The 27,970-nt window shown below is 39.4% G+C and overlaps 1 protein-coding gene, 1 long non-coding RNA gene and 1 other non-coding gene across 5 annotated transcripts in view; 2 read left to right on the top strand and 1 right to left on the bottom strand.

The window, feature by feature from the left end:
* The first annotated feature begins 326 nt into the window (after positions 1 to 326).
* Positions 327 to 1,924, top strand: LOC131832531 (uncharacterized). The gene is made up of 3 exons (XR_009354085.1): positions 327 to 849; positions 1,294 to 1,361; positions 1,749 to 1,924. It is a non-coding gene; the product is annotated as an uncharacterized LOC131832531 (long non-coding RNA).
* On the top strand, positions 1,071 to 1,204 carry LOC131832908 (small nucleolar RNA SNORA13). Its single transcript, XR_009354251.1, has one exon. It is a non-coding gene; the product is annotated as a small nucleolar RNA SNORA13 (small nucleolar RNA).
* Positions 1,925 to 2,129: 205 nt separating the features above from the next.
* The window catches only part of EPB41L4A (erythrocyte membrane protein band 4.1 like 4A), a 255,958-nt gene continuing 230,117 nt past the window's right edge, over positions 2,130 to 27,970 (bottom strand). For 2 of the 3 annotated variants that reach the window (XM_059175656.1, XM_059175657.1), the window contains exons 18-23: positions 24,942 to 25,061; positions 10,342 to 10,389; positions 9,686 to 9,754; positions 8,541 to 8,651; positions 7,214 to 7,295; positions 2,130 to 4,185 (exon numbers count right to left, since the gene is read on the bottom strand). In XM_059175656.1, coding sequence (XP_059031639.1) covers positions 4,057 to 4,185; positions 7,214 to 7,295; positions 8,541 to 8,651; positions 9,686 to 9,754; positions 10,342 to 10,389; positions 24,942 to 25,061 — 559 coding nt within the window. In that variant the 3' untranslated portion in view covers positions 2,130 to 4,056. The remainder of the gene's footprint in view (positions 4,186 to 7,213; positions 7,296 to 8,540; positions 8,652 to 9,685; positions 9,755 to 10,341; positions 10,390 to 24,941; positions 25,062 to 27,970) is intronic. The other variant, XM_059175658.1, reaches the window with a different exon arrangement.

A 27,970-nucleotide genomic window follows, 5' to 3' on the forward strand; every position in this document is an offset into this window, starting at 1 on the left:
GTCCTCTGCGCTACACCCGCCGCTCCGCGCGGACCCCACTCTCCCGACCCTGGGAGAGGGGTGGATACCGGAGAAAACCTGCCTGGGCGAAAGCACTGGTCGCACAACGCAAAGCGGAAAAAAGGACCCCTCGCCCCTAAGTCCTCTTTCCTTCCCGCCCCGTCCCGTCCCGCGACCAATCACGGCGCATTTCGCCCTCGCGCCACACGGCGGCGTCTCGCGAGGGCGCGGCGGCCAGTGGTACAGTCCGTCCTCCCCGCGCTCCCCCAGACAGTGGGCCCTTCCAGTCTTAGAAAAGCATTCTGGGAGGGGCGTGTGGCCTTTCTTGCTTCTGCGCTGGGCTGGGAGGAAGGGTTCTGCGCCTTCTGTGATGGCGGGGCTTTCGGTGTGCGCGGCTGCTTGGCCTCCGACGCGCCCAGGCGCCGGGCAGAGACGCGCGGCAGCCTTGAAGGTGATGAGACGTCTTTCGCACCCGGGCCGGCCCCGAGGTTCCCGTGCCCTGAGTCCGTGGAGGGCGGAGGGCAGCGGCCTGGGCTCGGCCACGTTGCCGGTGGACGGCAGGAGGCACCCTAGGCGGCCCTCAGGCTGCCTGCCCACGCCAGGAAATGGGAGCTGGGTGGGTTTGAGTGCATTTGAGTTTCTTGGTCATCGACTTTTTGCCGGGGAGGTTTCCGTATAAGCAGGGAATTCTTGGGTTGAAAGAGAGGCCTCACCATAAGTAGGCATGTGTGCCTACCGCATCACAGCTGAGATCGAGTCTACGTAGGAGTAAAGTGCCATTTAAGATTTAGATCTCGATAATTGTTTCAAGATGCGGAACTCGGCGAATGAGTGTCATCGACTTCGCAGGTGAGTTTGCATGTTCGTGCAAGAAAAACCGGTTGCCTCGCAGCTTTAGTGTTTTAACCACAAAACATTTTAAATTGCAGTTCTTGTTACCTGGTTTGGGGTTTGAATTGTCAAGGAAAATCTACAGCTGGAATTAAGCCCTTTTCCAGCGCTAACCCACAGAACAGATCATGGGGTCAGCAGCTTTGTGCCATAGAACAGTCCTTGCGCAGTTTCCTTGTAGCCTTTGTGTTGCCCGTTCACTTTTGGAAACTAGTGAATGTGGTGTCAAAAAAGGCATAAACTAAACACTTTGCAGCCTTTTCCTGCCCTTGAATTTGGTATCTTTGGTGTAGGAGCTGCGGAAGTAACAGTTGTTGCATTTGCCTTAGTTTACCTATGTGATCTTGAGTCTGCCAACATAAAGTGTGTATAGTTTTTCTTAACTTTTTAAATTTTGTGCAGGTGAAAGCTGGATGCTTGAAGTAAAGACTGCTGCTAGCTGAACACTGGGAGCACAAAGGTGATATAAGGTAAGGTGATGCTACCTTGTAGTTCTGTCGTAAAGGGGTTACTCCTAATGCAAATTTTACCTTTCCAGATTGGGCTGCCTTTTCTAGTGGGTGTTAGATTAAATTACTGTTAGTACTGCAACATCTGTAGTTAACAAGGTGAAATTAACAGCAAATAGGGTAGCCTGTTCCTAGCTTACTTTTTTAATTTTAAGATCACATGTCTGTGTGTAGCACCTACATTTCAAACACTTAGTCAAATCTCAGGTATGTTTTATGTGGACATTTAAAGCTGAGTCCAGACCTGCATGACTTAATGGAATTCAGAGGAGTATGGACTGTTAAATTAATCTATGATACCTGTGAATATTTGCTTGTCAAATTGAGTGCTTTATTTTGTTTTTTTAGGATATCCTTGATGAGGAATTCAAAAACATCATAAGAAATCTTGACAAGAGTTGCTTGGATCATTTAAAACTCCCAGGAGCCTGAGGGGCACTAAAATTGGTGCTCTTGGACAGTCTATAAATAAACACACCTAAAACAGTAGGGCTACAAATAAATATTTCATTGTGCTTCTTGAAGGTTTGTGTATTAACTACTAGCAAATAGCACTTTTCACTGAAAAATCCAGGGAAAGGGAGGGTTTCTCCTTCCCCAACAACTTCAAAATGATGAAATCTCAGTGTTTCTAGGTCACAGGTGTGTTTTCCATGGTCACTGCATTTTTATTTTTACTAGATGTCAGCATATCCTCTGCCTTCACTTTGCAGGAAAGAACAAATAGTCTGAACATCAAAAAATTTATTGAACTTTTCAGTAATGTACTAAGAAGTGGGGACACAAGAGTGAGCAAAACAGTTCCTCCTTTGGAAGCTTAGAGTTGAATGGCAGAAATGTCATCACAGATATAAAACTTTGTGAGACAAGTCTCATGCATGAGTTGACCAAGACAAACCTGAGAAAGCAGTCGAGTCTAAGGGTAGGTGTCATTTTTGCAAGGCAAAGTTGGGGATGGTGTGTGCAGAGGTCTTGGGCTAGAAAAGGTACAAACTGGTCATAGTTGTAGTTACTTTCCCTCTTAAATGCCCTGATTCAGGCAAGTGCTTAATGAGGCTTAAAAGGTGGCTGTTTGCTGAGCCTGGGGTACTACAAAATGAGCCTGAACAACAGGTAAGAGACCAGACCATTTACGGCTGTTTACAGCAAGGAGAAATCCAGGATACTTAATATGTCAGAAAAAGGATGCAGTTGTCTAGGCAAGAGACAACTACCTTGGACCAGTGTGGTAAAAATTTGTGGAGATTAAGCTGTAGAGGGCAAAGCTCACAGGAGTTGGTAATAGGGGAGGTGTCTATAACGATTGCTAGTTGTGTCTTGCACATTCACAATGTAATGGTCCTAAATCCAGCTAGAGAGCAGCATTTTTAACTAGTTGAATTGGGATTGCCTTGGAGACCTCTAAGTGGCCTTCTGGCAGAACACTGGTCTATAGACTTAAGCTACAGGAATAAGCTTTAAGGCTGTGGGCATAAATGACATCCACTTACAGGGGAGGGCTGAGATAGGAGTGAGAACTAACTGGCGAGGTAGAACAGCATCTGACTGGAGCAGTAAAGGATGGCCAGAAACATAGCAACAAATACTGCACTAAAAATGTTGTGGGGCAAACCATCAAAATTTGGTACACAGTAGTAGTGAGGTCTGTAGTGGAGCAGTTTAAATCACGATTTAGGAGATGGATTGAGGACACAGGCTACAGATCACCCTTTAAAGAAACTGGGAGAGAGAAAGATCGCTAGGGAGGGAACTGCGGTAGTGAAAGTTGGCTGGCTTTTTTTTAGGTGGTTGAGTTAACAGTTTAAAACCAAGTTGCAAGGATCTGGCTGACAGGAGTAAGTTGACAGATAAGGCTGAAGGAGATTGGGCTCCAAACCACATAGACAGGGACAGGAGTACTGTTGATAGTAACTGGAGAAGTTTGGGGGAGGGAGAATGTGAGATGTCCTGCATGAATATTTGTTTTCCCTGTAATAGTCACCCTCAAATGAATTCATCTTTGAGGGCAGTTAGGTAGCTAGGCAAGATGGAAGGACCATTTGCATTTGAGGGTTATGAATTTATAATTGAGGTCAACTGAAATCCACAGTCTTTTCTGAAAACACAAGGACACTAGAAGTTAAAAGCAACACTTAACAAAAACCTTTTTACACTTGTAAATAACCAGCGGAACTTAATGCCATAAAATACAGTATTACAAAGAACATATTTATATTAATAAAAACATCTGCAGTCTGAAAGTGATGTCTCAGTCTTCATAAATCTGTGCACGGGCTGAGATCCACCTAGAGTTGGGAAGAATCTTTTCCTCCACTTGGTGTGCTATTGCATAGCTAGGCAGCTGCACACTAGGATTCCCAAGCTTTGATTGGAAGCATCTGGTCTTGGTCATGGACACAAGATACCTGGAGTCTCCGGGAAGAAAAATAGGGCATCAAGTGAATGAGTTTTCACAAGACTATTCCAGTTACCAAATAAAAAGGCCCTTCAGCACAAATACGCTGTTAAACCTTTAAAAGATGCAACAGGTTCAATTTTTTTTTTTCTTAAACACTTGCAGGTCCAACATACTTGAATAATTAACAATTCACAGTTTCAAAGTAAAGGTGGCACATACCCCTTCCCACCCCCATTCCCAGGCCCTTCTTCCTTGGCATCAAGTCTCTATCTTAAGGCGTGAAGCTTGGACAGTTTTTACTGTTTTTGCCATGTGTTTTCCAGCCAAATTGCTTGTAGATGCCTCAGATTTTTCTTCAATCAGGCTATCTTTAGATCCATTTCTTCTCTAGAAAAAAAATATATTCAAAAGATAAGATTCAGAGAAAATTGAAATCAGTTTTATTAATACATCAGAAATTAAGGCCTCAAACCACAAAATACTTAAGCTCCATAATATCAAAAGCTGTTCAACAAATATTTGTTATAACATGATTAAATCGTAAATGTAGAGTTAAATCATAGTAACATGCGTAAGACACTTTATGCATGAAAATTAGTCCTCGGTTATGCCAGTTGTCATTTTTGTGCCATCCCTAAACTAAAATCCAAGATCATTTTAGAGTGAGACATCTGTCTGAAATGGAAGAATTCTAGATAAATCAAAGGACCTCCAGTGAGTCTGTGCAGGGGAATGGAGAACTAATACAGGAACTGGAAAAGGCACAGGGAGGTTACCCAAAACAGCACTACCATGTAAATTAGTCTACCACTAAACCTGTCCCCTCCGCCTTCATATTTAAGGACATAAAGGGAATCAGTCCATCATCTATCCCGCTTTAACCAGCTTTCTGTGAGGTGAGGTATAGGCAGGCCATGCCACTCCGACTTGTGCACACTGGCAGAACTAGGACATGCAGCTTTTCTGCTTCCCTGGCTCACTAAGTCCATTCTCCACATGGCAGCCAGATCAATGGTTTCCTTTTGGCACTTGGAATAAAATCCAGACTTTTTTCCATGGTATCTAAAGCCCTGTGTTATCTGCCCCCACCCCCACCGTGCTCAGACCACATGGGGCTTTCAGCTCAAACAGGCCCTTTACGACTTTTCCCCTGCAAGGTTTCAGCTTTATACCTTGGTTTCTGAGATGGCTTTCTTGGACCACTCATCTCTGTAAAGTGAGGTCACCTGTAGATTTTCTAACTCAGCCCTTTGTTTCTTCATAATGCTTAACTAGTTTTTAAATTTTGCCTGTTTCCTTTTATGTGTTACCTGTCTAGGCCAGGAGTCAGCAAACATTTTTCTGTGAAGGGCCAGACTGTAGACTCTTATCTGTTTGTTGTTAGGTCGCCCCCCCCCAAACACCCCCTTCTTTAGAACAACCCTTTAAAAATGGAAAAGCCATTATTAGCTCCTGGTCTGTACAAAAACAGACCAGATTTAGCCTATAAGACTGGTCTGCTGACTACCCAACCAGTGCCTGTCTCATTACATGTGCTCATTAGATGTTTGTTGAATTGAAAGTCAAAGGTGTCACAGAGACAAGCTTAGAATCAGAGCCACTGGTCAGAAGATGCATGGGAGTTCTTGTGCGCAGCGAAGTGAGGGCCACTATTCAGTATGCCTAAGTTTGAGATTCCTAAGTGATGGTGATGAGGGAATCTAGTTGGAAAAGCAAAACTGCAATAAAGTAAGATTCTTATTTGTACTGAATCCAACTTTGAAGTTTTAAGACAAAAAGTTCTGAGAAACTGCTTATTTATCTTCGCAGTAACCCTAACATGTTATTATCCACACTGCACAAAAATCGAAGTTTAGAAGTTAAAGTTTGTCCAAAGTCACACAAGTGCTGTGTGGAGACAAGGAGACACAAATGTAGGTCAGTCTGAATGCAAAGCCTAAACTAATCTTGAATATAAATTTTTAAAACTATGATTGACTTGAAACAAATTGGGCAACCTGTTAGCTCTCCTTGATCTATCTAATCAAAAATGAGGCAGATTTTGGTGGAAGTTGTGATTAAGTACCCAGCTCTCCATTCTGGACTGAGGCATTCACTCGCCCACCTGCTGGAAGTACTAGCTGCCATACAGCTTAAAAACGGAGCCCTTCCCCACAGGCTCCCCTCAGCTGAAGGCAGTCCCTTCCCCAGGGCACCCATTATTGAAGTGACTTGCTCCATGGTGAATGTGAGAGCTTTGCATCCAGAGGGGAGGGACGGGATGGACCATCTCAGATCTAGAGCTCCGTGTGGAATCAGCTGATGCTTTATTGGGAGTACACCACACACTTCTACTCTTGCCTTTCACTTCCCAAGTGTTGATCTTAAGAGTGCTTTCCAATAAACTTCCTCCTTGTAAACCTTGATCTCATAGTCCCAAGTCTTAAGCCCAACTTAAATGAGCACAGGCTTTTCTGTCCCTGCTCACATCAATGGCAAAAATGAATCAGAAAGGGCAGCATATGACAAGTACCGCTGGAGTCCATTTTCTTAGGTCATCTGTCAACTCCCTGAGTTTACATACAAAACTATGTATGTGCTTGTATGCATTTTTATGGGTGAGAAACAGCAGTTATAATTGCTTTCCAGGATCTTTTACAAACTGAAAACCACAGCACTGTGAACAGTGGGCTGACACTGGTCCATTATAAACATAAACTTTGTTCTTAGAGTGATGGTTTAACCAGATATAAATCCATCTAATGATCTTAACCTACTTTTTTCTCTCTTCCTTAGCATGAGAGACAGTGTTAAACACCTTGCTGCAGTATGTTTGTGACAGTGGTCTCGATAGATTCACCTAATGCAACTGAGTACTAAATCCATTTTGTTAAGGCAGCTAGATGCTCTATTAATGTCCTTGAATTCCCTTTTAACCACTTTTTTTTTTTTTTTAAACATTGCCAGGACAAAAGTAATTCTCTTTGATGGAGAAAACAGAAATAAAATAGGACTTGAGTAATTTCCCTGTTTGCCATCAGTTAACAATAGAAATCTGCCCACTGTAAGTCTATCACTTTCTCCTTGCTTCTCCAGGTCAAAAAAGTATCTAAATTAGTGAAGCCATTGTTTCTTTATTCTGGCTCCAAACAATCTTACCATCTTTGTTATCTTTGGCTTTGCTCCAGGTATCAGACCATTTGAGACCTTACACTAGCTCTAGCTCTCACCTCTAAAGTAACTCTTCCCACATTGTGCCTTGCTTGAATCATGTCACCCTTCTTCCTTCTTCCACACTTTATATAACTTCTTTTAAAATTATGGAATCTCAGAGTCAAGTTAGAGATTCACTGCCCTATTTCCCCAAAAGAACTTTCAGAAAAGTGCTTCTCAAAAACTGTCATCAGTACCGATACCTTAAAACTTTATTACCAACCTGATGAACCGTGGAGCCACCAGAACCCTGAGCATCTGAAGAACGGGTCACAGGAAGTGGAGGTACAAGATCCGTTTTTGAACTGTAGAGAATTTGTTTTAGAATTAAGGATCAAGACAATACCTAGAATCACAACTTGAGCTGGAAGAGGATTACAGGATAGAAAGCGTGTTTTATATACCTTCATATTCCTAACAGTGCCTACACAATGCTTCACACAGAGAGGTGTTTAATAAATGTTTTTGAATTAAGTTGAACAGGTGAAGTAACTTGCTAAAAATCGAAGCAAATAAATAGAGGAACCAAGAATAAAACAGGTGTGGTTCCCATGCACTTTTGTTACGTGACATGTATAAATGGCTTTTTGATTTGTTTCCAGAGGAGCATTTATTGTCCATTTATTCTTTTTTCTATATACCTATGGAGCTATAAATAGCCAGGATCTACAATTTACAAACAAAACAAAAAATAAACAAAACCTGGCTTACACCTCTCTCTGCTGGATTAGTCTATCTCCCAATTTATTGTTTACTAAAATTCTGAGCCTTAATTCAGAGTTCAATGATTAACATTCCTAACCAGTAATACCAAGTACATGATGATTAATTATTTCATTAACGTATTTATTTAAAATAGAGCACCTATTGTGACCACAGTGTGAATGAGATACGGCCACTTAACCCAAAAGAAAAACTAAATGCAAAGAAATGACTGCAACATATATTTGCTGTAGTAAAAGAAAATGTCATCAAATCAGAAAGAAACTTATACCACTTCTCTCAAATAAGAATGTATCATTCATAACAGAATAGTAAATACATTTTTCTTCTTCTGAAAGTTTCGTGCAGGGGCACCTGGGTGGCTCAGTCAGTTAAAGGACTGCCTTTGGCTCAGGGAATGATCCCAGGGTCCTGGCATGGAGTCCCACATCAGGCTCCCTGCTCTGTGGGGAACCTGCTTCTCCCTCTCTCTCTGCCATTCCCCCAACTTGTTCTGTCTCACTCTCTCTCTCTCCCCCATCAACTGAATAAATAAAAACCTTTAAAAAAAATAAAAGCTTTAGTGCATAGCTCGGAGGTGGCATGATTTAGCCAAAGTATAGTCTAGATCTGTGCTACCCTGTGTGGTTGCCACTAGCCATACAGAGCTATTTAAATTAATTAACATTAATTAATTAAATTTTCAGTTTCTTAGTTACACTAGATAGAATAATCAAATAATAACCACACATACAGACCATTCCCATCATTGCAGAAAGTCCCATTATATTATCTGCTCTGGATCTGAAGCCATGAAGGGGATTACGTACTCAAGCTTGCCTACTTACTTCACCTCCGAGAGAACAGATCGCTCTCCATCTGAACACTGGGACCGGCGATACTGGCGGTAACTTCGAGGCGAATGGGAATGCCTGATGCGGATTGGGTCACCTTGAGTCCTGAACAAGCAACCAAAAATGTGGAAACCAGAAGTCAGAAGAGAATAATTTGGAATTTTTCCTTAATATGGAATGAGACTTTGAGAGTTTAAAAAGGACTTGATCCCTCTGAGCCTGGAAAACCTAAGTGGCTTAACTTTCACAAGCTAACAACAGAAAACTGCTCCTTTGACCATACATGAAAATGCCACTCTAGTATTTGTATGGACATGGGTGATTTTATATATATATAGAGAGAGAGAATCTTCTAAGTGAAAAAACTGTAATGAAACCATTCCCTGTTGCATTTTTTTCCAAAAGTGTGGAAGAAGAAAATCTACCATGCAGACAAAATGGCATTCCACCAGAAAAAGTTGGCCCTTGTCCTAGCTACTAATTAGCCTGTCATTAATAATTCAGTCTTTAGCCTAAAGATAAGGAGAGATGGGTGGGGGCAGTTGGCGAGGGTGTGTACAAACCTGCTGTTCAACCAGAGAGAGGAAGCAAGTATAAACGGGTTACAGAGGGACATAAAGCCATGAAGTAGAATCCCACTTCCTCTTAATTGTAGCAGGATAGAAAACAGTAAAGAAGTCATCTTCTGCTGCATTCTAAACTGAATGATTAGGGAGTCCTGTTAGGCTTCCATGAAGCATGTTCCATGTGCTAGTCTATGACAGGGATTGGATGGGGCTTACAGGACAGGATTTGTAGCCAGCATCATTCTTTGGGCATTAAAGTAATGAGTAAGAAGAAGCATTGTTACCAGTTAATGAATATCTCAAAGAATTTTTATTTTAAAACTGACATTAAGCATTAAAAGCCCCTTGCTAGCTATCACATACAAACAGGCAGTTAACAGAAGATGACAGTGATTGTAGGACAGAATAACAATTAGCTTTAATACACCCTTTTCTACCTCTCCCTAAAGTTTTAATTTTAGTTAAAATGCAAAGACAAAGCACTTCATGGAACACCACTGACGAGTAAGAACGTACTATTACTTATAAGTATTAATAAAACATTTATCAAAAGATTTTCAAAGACATACGTACTCTACTTTAGTATATGGAATCTCTTTTAATTGTTCTTCAGACAATCCAGAGGGATCCACAAGTTCCTTTCTAGAAGGGAATGTGCAAGAAAATAAAAGTTACGATGCTGATATAAATACTAATACCTTTCACTATCGGCCGATGGGTTTTCCCTTCCTAATCTTATCCCTAAATACAGTGTTAGTAAAACTAAGAGAAACATGAGCCAGGAACAAAGATTAAGAAACTAGAATGTATTCAAGGAAAAATGGGGTGGGGACCCTTTTCTCTAGCTCTTCTCCCTTTTTTCCAGTTTTTCTATAACCAGAATGTAGAGGACTCTCCACCCATCATCTCCCTACAAAAAATCTGCTTCTCTCCCCTGTAGTAGGCATCTTTTCCCCCTCTGAATCTGTTTTCCTTGGTATTTATTTGTAAACTATTGGCCAGTCTGAGGCCCATTTACAGGTAAGGCTAAGTGATCTAAAGAGAAGACTGCGGGAGAGGGGCTGCTGGCCTGGAAAGGCACCGCCATGGGAGGGCGCTGTTCCACATAATGATGACAACAAAGACCATGTGACAGGCCAGAGGCTGCCTCTTGCTGTCCTTGGTGGTCCTCGTAAATGCCTTAACAAGACACACATTTTAAAACAGTAAGGAAAAAAAGCAGTACTTACTGAATATGCTTCCATAACTCTTCTTTTGCCTGGATATCAGGGCTCCTCCTATAAAGAGAGAACACACCACTCATCTTTGCAAACATGCTTCATCTGACAACCTCACAGCTAAGTTTAGCAGAGCAACATTTATAGTTTTCAGTCCAGGAAGTTACTTGCCAGCAGGGATGGGACAAGGAAAGACTGGGCATGGAGAGCCAATGTGGGGTAGTATAAAGGCACCAGATAATTTATCTGCTAGCAGTACTGAAGAAAAAAATCACAGAACCACCAGCCACAACCAGGCAGGGCTTTTTCTGATGAAGGAGCTTAGATGTTTAGGAGGAAATCCACACACCCTCCAGTGGTGATCTGTTCCTGGTCCTTCCAGCTATTTCTGAGTAAAGGCAAAGAACTCATCCTGATTCTATTAATATGAAAGATTCCCAACAGGATCTGTGATTACCTAGTGGAAGCAGCAAGCAGAGGGAAAAGGAAATGGTGGGACAGCTCAGGCCAGCAGACTGTACCAGTGACCCACATTTCCTCTTACATCTGATATTGTGTTTCTGGGTCATAGCGTGGGCCCAGAAATGCTGGGACATATGTGTGGTTTGCGCTGTCACCCTCTATATGCCCCCTCTCTATCCCTATCTACATAGCCCACAAATCTCTTCTCCAAAAGCTACTTGAGTAGAAATTATACCACTACTTTTAATTTCCTAGAATGAGAAATTTGAAGTCAGCATTCACGAGTTCACCCTCCCCATAATAGCAGTGAATACTAGAAATCTGTTATCACTGCAACTGCTGCCACAGAATGACTTTCTTTCCTAGTGGGAAAATGACAAGCTTTTATTCCTCCTTTCAGCAGAACCAAGGCCTAATAAAGTCCCAAAGAAAGGACCCAAACCCTAACAATTAAAAGGCCTGGAGGTCTGCAAAGCCCCTGCAATGCTCTGTCCTGTGGAATTTTACATTCATAATCTGTATCAACATTTTGGGCTCAATATCACTTTCAACACATGATACTATCATTGCTTTCATTTTTCTTAGTTAATGAGGCACCACTGAAGCATTCTGGTAGGGCTTTCCAAGAGCACAGAATACAATAAGCTACTTTCTAGCAATTAAATTGACTAAGTGTCCCCCTCTACACTTTGTGTGTGTGTGTGGGGGAACTGTAAAGATCTTTTAATCAACTCAAAAGGAATCAAAACACAGAAGATAAGGGGAGGGGATAAAGCCTTGGTCTCAAACATAAAACGTGATATTGTTAAATGTTGATGTTGTTATATAATAAAATTATACGCTTAAAAAAATCTTAAGAAATGCTTCTTTGGAAGGATTTTCTGCAAGAAATCTTCCTTTCCTACATTTGACTGGTGTGGTTCACTAGACAATATCTTAACCCATTAAAAGATACTGCCAGAGAAGGTGTGAATATTAAAAAGCACTAAGCTATTTACTGCTTAAAATAAGGAAGGATAGTTCTGTTTTAACTATATACCAGCATCTGATTGTCACAGAAGGTCACCCAATAGTTTAAAGTATTACATCTTATCTAGGTTAGCGGGCCATTATATTGATAATCATTCTTATGTCTGGAAGATGCAATAGTGTGGCTACCTTTGAGCTGAGCCAGGTTCCTACATTTTGGGTCAGATAATTCTTTGCTACAGAGGGTTGTCCTGTGCATGGTAGAAGGATGAGTAGCACCTATGGTCTCCACCCACGATGCTACTAATACCTCGCCAGGGTGAGAAGCAAAAATGTCTCCAGATCTTGGCAGATGTTGCACAGGGGGCAAAACCGCCCCCACATATGAAATGACTGGTCAAAGGTATGACCTGAAAGTAAAGTGGCTCTGGTTGGGAGGACTAACTGTGAGGCCAGCTCCCTGCAGAGATCCATTATATGGATATGGAAACAGTGCTGGAAAGAATGACAGCAAGGCGGAAACTAAATCTTAAGAGAATGAGGGAAGAGGCCCAGGGCACAGTTGCTGAGCTACAGTAAGTGGTGTAATTTTGATGGCATGAGATTCAAACCTGAATGCTTTGAGGAAGAAGAGAGAGAGAATGAAAAAAGCAATGAGGGGCAAGTAGGATGTGCCTGTCCCCCATGATCGCCACACCAGGCTAGTGATGAGAGATGGTGAATATCAACAATATACAAAAAACTTGATAACACTGGATATTTCTGAGTGTTGGAATTGCAGGTAATTTTACTTTCTTATTTATACTTAACCTATCTTTTCTTATTTATCTTTAGCCAAGAGAATTTCTAACCTTGGTTATTAGAAAAGAAAAAAAATGTATTTTCATGTTTTAAAAAATTACTATCGTTGCAATTCCGCAGGCAATTCCTTTCATTCCCATCTTGTAAGAATTAGCAGAAATGTTATCTTAACCCAGATGGGAACATTAGTCCTTCTAGCCATAAATAATGATCCTAAAAATTCAGAAATTTAGTCTGTATGTTTCAGTTCTGTAGCATCTTTAATACTCATATATTTAAGGAAACTAAGTTCTGAAATGGCCAGCAATTTCAAGCAGCTTTAGGGTAGGAAGAAGTCTTGAAGCTAAAGAAACAAACAAAAAAACCCACAAAAAACAAACAACAACAACAACAAAAAAAAACCCTAATTTCCTCCAATTGCTAGACCACCTGTGATTTAACAGAAGTAAACACAGTCAACATGCTAACGAGGAATGTATTATTTTCATGCTTTCATCTGCACACATTTAATCAATAATTTAGGATGAATTCAGGATCTGCAGCTCAACATCATTTTACGGATTTAGAAAGCTGTGGGATTTTGACAGCCATTTTTCTTAATTAAAAGACCCTTACTTATGCAGATGTTTTACTTGAACTCTCCAAGTTCCTAAGGAAATGTTCTATTTCTATAAAAAAAGACACATGAAGTCTAATATTAGTCGAGTATTTCTCAAAAAAAAAAAACTTCCCTCATTCACACCTTATACCAATAGTCCAATTTAAATATTCATTTCTCAGAGAAACTTGTTGGATGAGGCATCATTTAGAATCATTTCCCTTTCTTCCAAAACCCTAAAATAAGAACACTACTTCATAAATCTACAAAGGGTTTTTGTTTGTAAGATTTATTTATTTATTTGAGAGAGAGACAGCATACAAATGGTGGGAAGTGCAGAGGGAGAGAGTCTTTCAAGCAGACTCCCCAATGAGTACGGAGCCTCATGCGGGCTTAATCCCATGACCCACGAGATCACAGCCTAAGCTAAAACCAAGGGTCAGACACTTAGCCAACTGAGCCACCCAGGCGACTGTACAAAGGGTTTAAACCCTATCAGTGGAGGTAGTCTTCTACATCATCCTAATCTCCCAATTATATTAGCTAGAAAACATTATCTATTTACTCCATAGGGTCCAATACACTATATTTTGTATACTATATTATACTAAAAAAATAAAATAAATGTGGTAGCATTTGACTTATTATTGAGATCTTACTACCAAATACTGCTCTAAAAGGAAATTTAGAGTTGAAGATATATTACTAAGAAAACTGTAAGTTTATAAAACATTTTTATTTAAGAAAATTCAAAGCCCTTAACAAATGCATCAGTAATTCCTCATCATAATTCTGAGTAGTCAGAAGAGACATGATGAAGAGATAGCATATCTTCCCCTCCTTCCCTCTTTCCTCCCCTCCATGTCAGAATTAAAGAAGGATTAGGAAGCCACAGAGCCCAGCAACCTAGCTGCTGAAGATCATTCAGTCACTTCCCAAACCTACATGCTCAATATTTAAGGCATCAGACTTCTGTGTGGTATTTAACTGGGAACATCACTTCACCCTGACAATCTCATCTGGGCATCATTTTTCAGTAAAATAGTGCGTCATTATTACCACCAGAGGGAGCCCGAGTCTTCTCACACACACAAATTGAACCTACAAGACTAATTGTTTTAGCTTCAATGCCTCTTCCAAATATTCCAATGAGTAAAGGTTTACTCACATAGAAAAGCAGTTTCATCAAAGTTTTCTAATAAGTAAACAAGAATGTGATACCAATATAGCTGCAAATGTACTAGAAAGAACTTAAGTTCTCCAAGACCTAGATGAGAGGCAATCAGATTATAGTGTAATGTGTTTTAGGAGAGAGGGGTATTATAGTTCATACTACAGTATGACTCTGGTATTTTTAATAATACAGCTTCCTGGCTTTTCACTGGGAATTTTAAAAAATAGAATGAATGGAACATGTGTGAATAATGTATCATAGCATTCCAAGCTCCTAGCAGATATATCTCCATGTGATGATTTCTAGACAGTGCAGTAGGGATTTAAGACTATGGGAGTAATTGAGAGGTAAGTGGTTTACTCTATATCTAAAATTCCAAATATATGTGAAGAATAATTTTAATTACTTTCTCAGAGGCTATTCTAGCGGTGTTTCCATTTTTTTCTTAAAAGTAGTAGTGGTTCCTAAATTTGCATAGACCCAAATTCTTATCTTCATGTGAGGTAGCCCCATCCTACTCTTTTCATATCCCCCCTCCTCCTCCTTATCTCAAGGGGGAAAAAAAAGTCACTTCCTTACGGTTTTGTAGAGATTAACCAAGATCTGAAGAACTTACTAATTATAGTAACTGTAATTATAGATATAATGTCATAGGTACCTGAATTCAAGTATGACTTGAATTTTCAGCAAAACTGTGAGAATGGTACTAATGTTTGTACAGAGGACAGGGGGAGTTGATGGAGATTAGGCAGTAAGCTAACACTGGGAGGCCCAGAGTGCCAACAGAGGTCTGACCACAGCACCCAGCAGGTAACTTCCTTGTTTGTAATGTCATAGCTCAAATCAAAGAGGGCCCAATGTGTCGAAATGAGGTATTTCATCAACCTGCAGAGTTTTAACAGTTTTATCTAGTTGCCTACTTGACATTTCCATTTGACTACCCACTTGGTTTCTCAAACCTAACCAAACAAATAAATCTTGACACTCTTTCCCCACATATCTCCAGCTCATCTCACCTGACCTCAGGAAAACCTCGACTACCCACTCCATCAGCCCCAAAGAAAAAATTCATCCAAAATACCTCTAACATTCCACATCCATCACCACTACTTCCAATATGTGTTTCCATTCACTTCTCTGTGTTTCTACCATCACCATCTTCCGAGCTAAAAACCACCTCACACTAGTCCACCACAGATTTCCAAAGGGTCTTCCTGTGGAGAAGTTCTTCTTTCTCAATCTGCTTTTTACCAAGGAGGCAGAGCAAATTCTGAATGAATTGCTCTTCAAATAGACATTTTTTTCCCCTTCACTTATTTAATTGCACTTTGGCCCTATCAGTTACATACTTAATCAACCAAGTTCAGTTACAAAGTTAGCTAAATATTTGCTAAATCTTTTTTTTTTTTTAAGATTTTATTTATTTACTTGAGAGAGAGACAGTGAGAGAGAGCATGAAAGAGGAGAAGGTCAGAGAGAGAAGCAGACTCCCCATGGAGCTGGGAGTCCGATGCGGGACTCAATCCCGGGACTCCAGGATCATGACCTGAGCCGAAGGCAGTCGTCCAACCAACTGAGCCACCCAGGCGTCCCGCTAAATCTTTTTATGGTTTGCTTTAAAATTAAACTCCAGAACAGCAAACTCTTAATGGAGTTCTCTCATATTATTGCATTTTTCTGTGATAATCCTCTACCTGATCTGATATTTTTATCATGTAGCTAAGATTAAAGTTTAAATAAGATTTTAAGTTTAAAATACCATTATTTTCTGATATCATTTGATCTAATCAAAGCAATACCCAATTTAAATGTATTTCTCTATCAGGGCATCTGGGTGGCTTAGTCAGTTAAGCCTCCAACTGGATCTCAGCTCAGGCCTTGATCTTAAGATCGTGAGTTCAAGAAAAAGAAAATAATTCTCCACCTCAAAACAGTATTCCTGAGCTTCTGCTTGTGATGACAATGCAGTAACTGGTATCAGATGAATGTTTCCTCCTCAAGATCTATAAAACATATACAAAGCAACTGTTTTTCAGACATTGGGCAACAGAGAAGATAAGTCTGTGATAGTTGAGGGGAGGGAAGCACAAGGCAAGCCCCCCACTGCTTCAGTGTTCTGCCTAGAGGCGCCTTCCCGATGTGGAAAAGGGAAAGTGGAGCTCAAGAAACAAGTCTCACAGCGCTAAGGGGGCAGAGATGAGAATGTAAGGCTACTTTTTTTTTAAGACACTATTTGTTATTTGAGAGAGACAGTGAGAGACTGAGCATGAGAGGGGAGAAGCTCAGAGGGAGAAGTAGACTCTCCATGGAGCTGGGAGCCCAATGTGGGACCGATCCCAGCACTCCGGGATCATGACCTGAGCCTAAGGCAGTTGCTTAACCAACTGAGCTACCCAGGCACCTGAGAATGTAAAGCTATTGATAAGGATGGAATGAATATACAGTGCACAACAAAATACAAAAGGGGGCTCCAGAAGTCTGTATGGGGTTTTCCGTAAGGTTGGCTGAGTATATTCACTGCACTTAATCTCTACATAAGCAGGGTAAGACTATGTGAGCCTAAGGGATGGCAGTGCTGCAAGGCTTCGAGCTGAATGGGGACACCAGAGAATGGGAAGTGGTAGGGGACAGAGTTCTGATGCAGTTGCTGTTGGAGAAGCAATGCTGAGCACAGTGTGCAGTCAATTAAGACTCCAGAAAGGCCAGGCTTTAGGAATAAGGACCAAGCCTAAAGTAAAAAACACATCCTAGGGGCGCCTGGGTGGCTCAGTGGGTTAAAGCCTCTGCCTTCAGCTCAGGTCATGATCCCAGGGTCCTGGGATTGAGCCCCACATCGGGCTCTCTGCTCAGCAGGGAGCCTGCTTCCTCCTCTCTCTCTGCCTGCCTCTCTGCCTACTTGTGATCTCTGTCAAATAAATAAATAAATAAAATCTTTAAAAACAACAACAACAACACATCCTAAGCTAATGACAAAGTCTAACAAGTCCCACCCTATGAAAGCATAAAACCAAGCATAAAAAGTAAGATCAAAAGTAGCCAACAACTGGGGCACCTGAGAGGCTGGGTCCCCTAAGTGGCCGACTTGATTTAGACTCAGGTCATGATCCTGCTGCCTTAGGCTCAGCTGAGTGTGGAGTCTCCTTGCCCCTCTCTCTCCCCCCTTTGCCCCTCCCCCCAGTCATAGACACACTCATGCCTGCCCAGCTCTCTCCCTAAAATAAATAATATCTTTAAAAAAAAAAAGAAAATGAGTAGTCAACAATAATTTAGTTGCCTGCCAGAACAAAATTTGTCTCTTTAAAGAAAGACAGCATAATCCAAACCTCCTCCTAGATATTATCTAAAATTTTCAGCATATAATAAAAAATAAGTATATATGTAGAGAAATAAGAAAATATAGCCATAATCTAAGAAATAATAAAAGCAGTCAATAGAAATAGGTTTTGAAAGTCACGGACATGGGAACTCACCAAAAATGGCTTTAAAACATTTTGTACAAATGTATATAACAATTTAAAGGAAAATATGGATATAATAAATTAACAGATGGGAAATCTCAACAAAGAAAGTAAAACTATATAAAGAACAAAACTGAAATTCTAAACAGGAAAGTATAAAGTTCAGAGTGGCTCTAAGAGCAGATTGGACAACACAGGGGGGAAAAAATTGATGAGGTTGAAAACATATCAACAGAAATGACCAAAATTTAAAAGGGGGGGGCACGAGGATTTTAAAAATGAACAGAACTTTGTTTGCTTGTGCGACAATACTAAATGGTCTAGCATACATACAACTAGATGCCCAAGAAAGAAGAAGACTGAATGGCTCAGAAAAAAAGAACTTGAACGATAGTGGCCAAAAATCTCTGAAATTTGGTGAAAAAAATCAAATTACAACAACATAAATGATAAATACGAAGAAAACCACATTTAGCTACTCCACGGTCATATAGATTAAAAACTAAAGATAATGGAAAAATCATAAAAGTAGCTAGCAGAAAAAAAAGACAAAGTCCAAACAGTGCCTATAGAATGAAGTCTGACCAATCAGAAATGACAGAAACCAGAACACAACCGAACCATCTCTTTTAAGTGGGAAGGAAAAACCTACCAAGTTGGAAGCCTACAGCTAGTGATATTATCTGTTACAAATCAGGGTTAAAATAAAGATATTTTCACAGAAAGCTGAGAGAATGTATCATGTGCAGACCGGTACTATAAGACATGCCAAAGGAAGAAAAACAATGTCAGATCTAGAGGAAGAAACAGAACACATTGGTAATAGTAAGCAAGTGGATAAACGTAGTCATTTTCTATTGTGGCTGTAGCCAATTGCCTCAAACTTAGTGGCTTAAAACAACACAAATTTCTTATCATACAGTTCTGTAGGTCAGAAATCTGACTGAGATCTCACTGGACTAAAATCGAGGTGTTGACAGAGCTACATTACTTTCTGGAGGCTCTAGGGGAAAATCAACTTCCTTACCTCCTCCAACTTTAAAGGCTACCCCTATTCTTTAGCTCATGGTCCCTTCCTCCATCTTCAAAGCAAGCAAAGCAGATTAAATTCTTCTCAAACTGAATCATTCTCATTCCTTCTCCTGTTCTTTTTTCTACTTTTTAAGGACCCTGGGGTTACTTTGAGTATACTTGGATAACTTAGGAGACGATCTCTGGCAGAAGGTCAACTGATTAACAATCTTAATTCCCGCAGCATTAATTCCTCTTCGTCATCTAACATAAAATATTTACAAGTCTTGGAGACTAAGATATGGACACATCCAGGGGACTATTTTCTGTCTACTATAACAACTACAACTTTTTCCTTTTCTTGATTTCTTTTAAAAACTACCTCCTGTTTAAGCAGAGATAGTAACATTGTAACATGGGGCTACTAATAGGCAAAAATAAGATGCATGACAACTGCACAAAGGACAAAGAGAGGGGATAAAGGGATCTATAATTTTTTAAGACTTCTAAATTTTACATATTATGATATTAATCCTAAACACGCTGTGATAAATTAAGAAATCATACTGTAAGCCATCAAGAAACCACTCAAGAAAAAAATAATTAAAACTATAGGGAAGGTGTTAATTAAAAGTAAAACGGAGTACCAAAAACTATTCAATTAAAACAAAATATAATAGGAAAGGAAGAAAAGACCAACAAAAAACAGATACAGTAAAGAGGAAAATGAGCAAAATGCTACACTTAAACCACCAAATATTAATCATTACATGAAGTACAAATATACTAACATTCAATTTAAAAGGTAGAGATGGTCAGACTAGATTAAAAATAGAAAGCCCAACTGTATGCTGTCTACAGGAGATCACAAGATGGACTCTAAATAGAAAACTACACCTTGGCTAAATATGAAAGAATTAAAAATGATGTAACATGCAAACAATGAGCATTAAAAAGATGCCATGGATACACACACACACACACACACACACATACACACACAGGAGTTTGGGTATGTGTGTCTGTGCATGTAGCGGACACAGAGAAAGGAGTATTGTCAGCATAAAGAAGATATTTCATAATGATAAAAGGGTCAATTCATCAGGAAGGCAAAAAAAATTGCAAATATGAAGCCTAATACCTGAGCTTCAAAATAACTTGAAGCAAAAACTGACAGAACCAAAGAGTACAAAGGACAAATCCGTAATCATTACTGGAAATTTTAACATCCCTCTCTCAATTACTGATTGAAGAGTAAACAAAGAAATTGGAAAAACACAGACCATCTGAACAACATTATCAGCTAACTAGATCTACTTGACATTTATAGACTACACCCAGTGCCTGAGAATACTCATTCTTTTCAAGTCCTCCAGATCATTCATCATGAAAGATCACATGCTAGGTCATAAAACAAGTCTCAATAAATTTCAAAGGAATCTCACAGATTCTTTTTTTAATCACAATGGAATTAAATTAGAAATCAATAATACTCATGAGATATCTAGAAAATCCTCTAATATTTGAAATTAACCAAAACACTACTAAAAAAAGTCTAGAGTCAAAGAAATCACAAAAAATTAAAAATGATTTTGAACCACATGATAATGAAAATATTTAGCAAAATATGTGAGATACAGTTTAAACTACAGGGCGTGGGGAATACTTGCAACTTTACACTTACATTTAAAAGGGAGAAGAGTTTCATATCAGTGTTACCTTAAGAAGATGGAAAAAAAAACAAATAAAAAACAAAATGAATAGAAGCAAGTAATAAAGAGTGAAAATCAATGTAAAAGATGACAAAGAAAATCAATAAACCCCAAGTTAGTTCTCTGAAAAGATAGATTAAGGGAAAATTAAGAGAGAAAACAAATTATCAACATCAGGAGTAAAATAGGTGATATCACAACAGATGTTAAAAAGATACTAAATAATTATTATGAACAAAATTTTGCGAAAAGATAATTCAGACAAAATGAACAAACACTTTTTAAAGAATATTTAAACCTACACATAACAAGTAAAAATCAGAATGGCCCAATCAATCAATATGTGTTCAAGAAACCGAGATTGTAATTTGAAACTTTCCATAAAGAAAATTCCAGGCAGAGATGGTTTTACTGGTAAACTGTATCAAACATTCAAGGAAGGAATAATGCTATTTTTTTTTACATTCACTATTTCAGAAAATGGAGAAAAGGAGAACACTTGTCAAATTATTTTAAATGACCAGTAAAAAGCCTATTACCAAAACCTGACAAAGATACTACAAGAAAATTACAGACCAGTATTTCTCAACAAAATAATATTGAATAGAATCCAGCAATATATAGAAGGGATACTGCATCAGGACTTATCTCAGAAATGCAAGAATGTAACATTCAAAACTGAATCATTGTAATTCTCCCACTAACAGAATAAAGAAGAAAACCCACATACTGTCATCTCAGATGCAGAAAAAGCTTGTAACAAAATTCAAACTCATTCATGAGAAAAACTCTTACACTAGAAATAGAATGATCTTCCTCAATCTTACAGCTACCGCCATACCTAATATGACATATTGAATGTTTTCCCCTTAAGAAAGAGAACAGGCTAAGGAGGTCTCCATTCCTACTACTTCTATGCAACACTGTAATTCACTATATTGGAAGACCCAAGATTAGAAATAAAGGAAAGCGGTCTGCGGTCTGAACAATAACACTGTAAATGTGAAAAAAATCCTAAGAATTAAAAAAAAAAAAAGCTTCCAGAGATACAAAATCAATTTAATAAGGCTGCAGAGTGGCAAGATACAATATTAACATAAAAAATACTCTATTTCTATCTACTAACCAACAATTGGAAAATGACATTTTAAAAGTAGGGTTCAGTACCACTAAAAATATTAATCATTTAGGGGGCACCTGGGTGGCTCAGAGGGTTAAAGCCTCTACCTTCAGCTTGGGTCATGATCTCAGGGTCCTGGGATAGAGACCCACATCAGGCTCTCTGCTCCACAGAGACCCTGCTTCTTCCTCTCTCTCTCTGCCTGCCTCCCTACCTATTTGTGATCTCTGTCAAGTGAATTTAAAAAGAAAGAAATAAAGAAGAAATATTAATAATTTAGGATTAAATACAATAAAATAAATGCAGCAACTCTGTACTAAAATCCAAGATACATTCCTATATCTTAAGAGGCTTTATTTATTGCTGTATCTTAAGAGGCTTAAATGAAAGTTAAGAATTTTCTCCAAATTGAGCTATAGATTCATAAGCTTAAGGTTCTTTTTTTTCCCATAAAATCTAACAACCTGATTCAAAAATTCATGTAGAACTGCAGAAGATCTAAAATAGCTAAAGCAATCTTGGAAAAAAAAAAATTGGAGAACTGACACTGCCTGATTCAAGTCTTACATAAAGCTATGGTAACCAAGACAACATGGAGGCTTAGGAATAGACAAATAGATCAATGAAATAAAACTGGCCCATATATAGGCAGTCAATTGATTTTCAACAGAGGCTCCAAAGCAATTCAATGAAGATAAGTCTTTTTTAACAAACGGACGTGGAACACTGCATAAGCACCGTGAAAAAATTTCTCAATATCTACCTCTACCTCATACACGCTGAACCATTAATACTAGAGGGATGACAGACCTAAATAAAAAGCAAAATCTATAAACCTACTAGAAAAAGGTATGGGAACATCTTTGTGACTATGGGGTAGGCAAATATTCCTTAAGAGGTAAAAAAGTCTTGGGGTGCCTCGGTGGCTCAGTGGGTTAAAGCCTCTGCCTTTGGCTCAGGTCATGATCCCACCTGGGATCGAGCCCCGAGTCGGGCTCTCTGATCAGTGGGGATCCTGCTTCCCCCTGTCTTTCTGCCTGCCTCTCTGCCTACTTGTGATCTCTGTCAAGTAAATAAATAAAAAATAAAATTTAAATAAATAAATATATATATACATAATATATATATATATATATGATGTAAAAAAGTCTTAACTATAAATGAAAATGAAATGGTATCTTCATCAAAATTTAAAGTGTCTGCCTATCAAAAAACAATGGTAAGAACATGAAAAAGCAAAACAAAGCTAGAAGTAAATCCACATCACACACATATCTAAAAAAGAACTTATATGCAGGCTACATAAAGAACCCTACAAATAAATAATAAAAAAGAATCCAATTAAAATGGGCAAAAACTTAAACACTTTAAACATGAGTAAGCAAAAAGCACAGGAAAATGCGGGTAACATCATTAGTCATCAGGGAAATGTTAATTGAAACCATAATGGGATACCACTTCAAGCCAAACAGACTAATTAAAATTAATAAGACAGAACTAAGTATTTGCAAGAATGGGGCAGAATTAGAACTCTCATTCACTGCTTGTGGGAGTATAAAATGATACAGCCTTCTTAGAAATCATTTTGGTAGTTTATAGTTACATTTAATATCATTGGAAATAGATTCTAACCCAGCAATTCCACCCAGGGCATAAGATAACTTACTCCACAGATACACTTGTACAGAACATGTACAGAAACTTTTAACACAGTAGCAAAAAAGTGGAAACAATCTATACACCCATTGAGAGGTGCCTCCAGTAAAGTTTTTTCTTTTTCAGAATTTATATATAAAATTTTTCCCAACTTTATTTTACATTCCCCTATTTAATAAATGAAATTTACTACTGGCATTAAATTGAACTTCCAATGCTCTAGAAATTATTAGAGACCTAAATGTTGCTTTTAAGACTTAACGCCAAGTCACCAAACCTTGTGTATTACAAGTCCCTCAGAGAAGAAGATTCCACATGGAAAGGGAAAAGTGTGGTTGCAGATGATTTACCCATGACTATGCTGCATCCTGATCTTGGGATTCTGTGCCTTTTGGTTAAACTGTCAAACAGGAGGTCTTGATTTTTGCCATTCTAAACCTCTCTTTTATAATGGAGCCGGTGATGGTAGTATTCAAGACAAAGGAAAATTCCTTAACTTCTGCTTTAAATTGTACTTTTTAATTAGGTTCCAGAACAAAAACTTAAGGGAGCAACAAATAAATTAAATCTGTAAGGGTCTGGTACATTGCATAGTGACTATTTGAGGGTTTTCTATTCGGAAAAAAAACAGACATCACTCATTAGGATGTACTACTGATAAAAACAAAACCACACCCTAGGATAACTTCTAATTTAAAAGTAAGCATCTAAGACTGAAAAGCATCCTTTAGAGCTACATGGGGTCCTGGGTGTGTCCTCCAAGCCCTTTCCTAGACTCTGTTGACCCAAACTGACCCCCCGGTGCCTGGCTCCCTGGATCCCCCCTCCACTTCCCTACAGTTTGTCTCTGCAAACAGTTTGTCCCTGGCGTCCTTCCACCACCCTATCTGAGACACCAAGCCCTCCTTCCACAAATAAGACATCTAACCACCTAGGATCACAAAGGGATGGGTAGTTAGTCCCAGCTCACACTAAAAGGTCTGCTTTGAGAAGTGGCATGGGGATGGGGGGGTACCTAAATCTGTATGATGCATGCATTAAAAAACAAGGACAAAACCAAAAAACCCTAGAAATTTTATCAGCTCAAAAAGAAAATTAATTTGGAGGACTGGCAATCTCATCATTACGGGGTAATTGTGCTCACACATGGCATTGCCTAGCAACAGAAGGCACAGGCAAATCCCAACATCGGGGTGTAATGAATCACTCACTGCCTACTGCTCACAAATGGTAATTTAATAGGAAGATATTCACATCTGGTTCAATCTCGAACAAGACTTCAGAGAATTCTGCAGACTCCAATTGAGAGAAGCAGCAGGTATTTCTGCCAACAGCCAGGCTCCAGAACAAAGACTTCCTACTTACTTGGTTGAAGGTATGCTTTGTTTCAAAACAAAACAAAACAGAGTCTTGATAGCCTTGTTTTTGACATTTTGTTCTGGCAATGCTCCAACTTCTACGGCTTCAGCTGGAGTTAATGAACGTCACAAACAGAAGAAGGTAAATATGACAAACAAACAATGGGATAATCATGGTGGAACTAAAGTCACTTTAGAAGACCTCAAAGAGACAGCCCCATCTGCCCGAGAATCTGCATGTCACTTCAAGCTCAGTGCTTTCTGAACAAAAGTATAAAAAAGAGTCCACGTACGAGCGAGATCTATGTCTGGATCGTCTGTTGTTGGGGTCCGCCTGATTTTTTTCCTTTTGTCTCCTTAATACAGCTTCCCACTGAGGCGCTGAATCAACCATATCATTCTCCTGCCGTATTCTGTAAGGAAAGACCATTCATCTCCAGTTAACATTCACAAGTGTGATGCTCTATTTCTTGGCTCATTCTCAACCTGCTTTTCCAAGTTAAGAAGTTATCGAATACGTTCTTGAAAAGTTATTAAGAAGCAAAGATATTTAAGAAGTAATTTTATTAAAGTCACTTAAAGCTAAGAAGGTATTAGCTGGATTAACATACCCATAAGTAAATAAGCTTGTATACACACACATGTATGTGTGTGTTAGAATATTCATACATAAATATGTAAGTATGTATTAGTTTAAGGCTTCTATCTTTGGCTTAAAATCTTCTAAGAAATAGCCAAGTCAAGCAAAAAAACCATTTAAAACATAGTTCAGTTTTGACTAGACAAACAGTGTTGTCTGCTATAGGGCTGATCTTAAATCATGAAACAAAATCTTTTTTTTTTTAATGCACTAAATCAAAGTAACAATCAATAATTTTGCTTGAAATGTTCTTAAAAACTCACACTAGTTGTCAAAGACAGGAAGTGCCAGACATGATCCCCCCCACCCTTTTTTTGAGAGAGAGAGAGTGAAGGGACTGGGGGGAGGAGCAGGGGGAGAGGGAGAGAGAACCACGTTCAGCGCAGAACCCAATCTTATGACCCCGAGATCATAACCTGAGCTGAAATCAAGAGTTGGACGCTTAACTGACTGCACTGCCCAGGCACCCTCCCCAAACCCTCATTTTTAAGACAGAAAACTAGAAGTACAGAAAGCTAACAGTGGCAGCACCATGCATTAGCCGCTGAGCAGGCACAGAGCGTTCTGAGGACAGCTGCTGACACGGTGACAAGGCAGTGCAGTGAACGGTGAACGCTCAGTGGGGTCAACACTCAGTGTGGTCAGGGGCCAGGGAGGAAATGCAAGTAAGGAAAAGGGAAATCCAGGGTGGGGGATGCTGGGGGGCACAGGCACCTGCCATGTGAGATCACAGGATAGGGTTTCCAAATCCTCTCATTTTCTAAAAATAACCTACAAATTTATATGTTTAAAGTGAACTCTCTCAGTTTTTAAGTATTGACCACCAATCCCGGTTGTTAAGATACTGTATGAACCTAACAATACCCATGTATCGACCACATTGCAGAAGTTCTGGACCTTGTCTGTATCAAGTCTTTCTAGTAACAAGGGTAAGCTGCTGTGGAGGAGAGGTGGGGAAGTTAAAGCAGTACCGTCTGGAATGCAGAGCAACGATGTGGCGAAGCCATGAGCATTCCTTGCAAAAATCAAACACCTGGGCATGCCTGAGTGGCTCAGTCAGTTAAGCACCTGCCTTCAGCTCAGGTTATGATTCAGGAGTCCTGGGATGGAGTCCCATGTCTGGCTGCCAGCTCGGCAAGGAGCTGCCTTCTGCTGCTCCCTTGCCTGCTTGAGCTCTTATTCTCTCTCTCTCATATAAATAAATAAAATCTTAAAAAAAAAGAAATACCTGTTATTTTAATATTTAACCTTTTTATTTCTTTATTTTTTAAGATTTTATTTATGTGACAGAGAGAGAGAGAGAGCACAAGCAGGGAGAGCTGCAGAGGGTGAGGGAGAAGCAGGCTCCCCACTGAGATAGGAGCCCCATGCAGAACTCAGTCCCGGGATCATGACCTGAGCCAAAGGCAGACGCTTAACCAACTGAGCCATCAGGCACCCCTGAATATTTTACTTTTAATTTCTGTAAGTTCTTCAGGAAGCTGCTCTAGACACTGATGCTCTCAGCATGTGAGACAGCAGCATGAAACTTCAAGGTCATCACAACACAACTGTGACTACATGGTCACATGACTACTTCAAACCCAAAATGAAAAGAACAAACAGACAAGTCTGGAGACATTTCCCTCTCTGAACAGGTATCTTTTGATTGTCTTATTAACAGTGCTTAGTATAGATTGTGGCGGGAGGGGGGCATTTAGATTTGCTTATAAATGCAAATCAGCACATGAGTAACAAATATCCACTTAAAGACAATGTAAAGCGAATTCAAGTTAAAAAGAACAGTACTTTAGGAAGAAGAAGCCTATTCAAATATCTCTAAAAAGAAATCATGTTAGGTAAAAAATGATCTGTTAACACTTTGAGCCTTTGAACTCTGTTTCCTCATTGAAGCTTTCATTTCAAATAGGCTGTTACTTGAAAATTAACAGGATACAGTCCTGGCATGTTTTACAGATTCAAGAACATAGTTCCCTGTCTCAGAGCATGTACAGAGGAAATTAAAATTGAATATACACTGCTATGAACCTTAACATTAGAATTATATACAGAAAAATAGGAGAAGGTGTACTACTTGAGGTCATAATTATTCATCATTCTTTGCAACAAACACTCCTGCTTGAAAACGCCATGTGCATATACATACAAACATATACATGTATTTTTGCAGCCAGGACCTATGATCTCTGAGCCATTCTATATTATCATGTGACAGTCTGGTGGGGGAGCAGTCCTAGAGTTCAGAAGAGACACTCAACAGGAAGGGGTCAGGCTGGCAGGAGTTTTCACCCCTCACACAGGAGCCCACACCTCAAATTGCCCAGAAAAACACATAAAACCCAGGTCTCCTAGGGTATCTGGATGGCACAGTTGGTTAAGCGACTGACTTCTGGTTTTCAGCTTGGGTGCTGGTCTGAGGGTTGTAATATCAAGCCGCTTATCAGACTCTGCACTCACTGCAGACTCTGCTTAAGACCCGCTTTCCCGCTGCCCCTCTCACCATGCTCATGCACTAGCTCTTGCTCTCTCTAAAAATAAGTAAATATTGATTGATTGATTGATTTGGTAAATCTTAAAAAAAATTTTTTTAATAAAATAAAATAAAACCCACATCTCCTCCTAACCTTGGAGTCTTTTAGGCCATAGCTTCCATCTTAGCTAACACAGTTCATGGACAGGACT

Source organism: Mustela lutreola, chromosome 5, assembly GCF_030435805.1.
Source record: "Mustela lutreola isolate mMusLut2 chromosome 5, mMusLut2.pri, whole genome shotgun sequence".
Lineage (NCBI taxonomy): Eukaryota > Metazoa > Chordata > Mammalia > Carnivora > Mustelidae > Mustela > Mustela lutreola.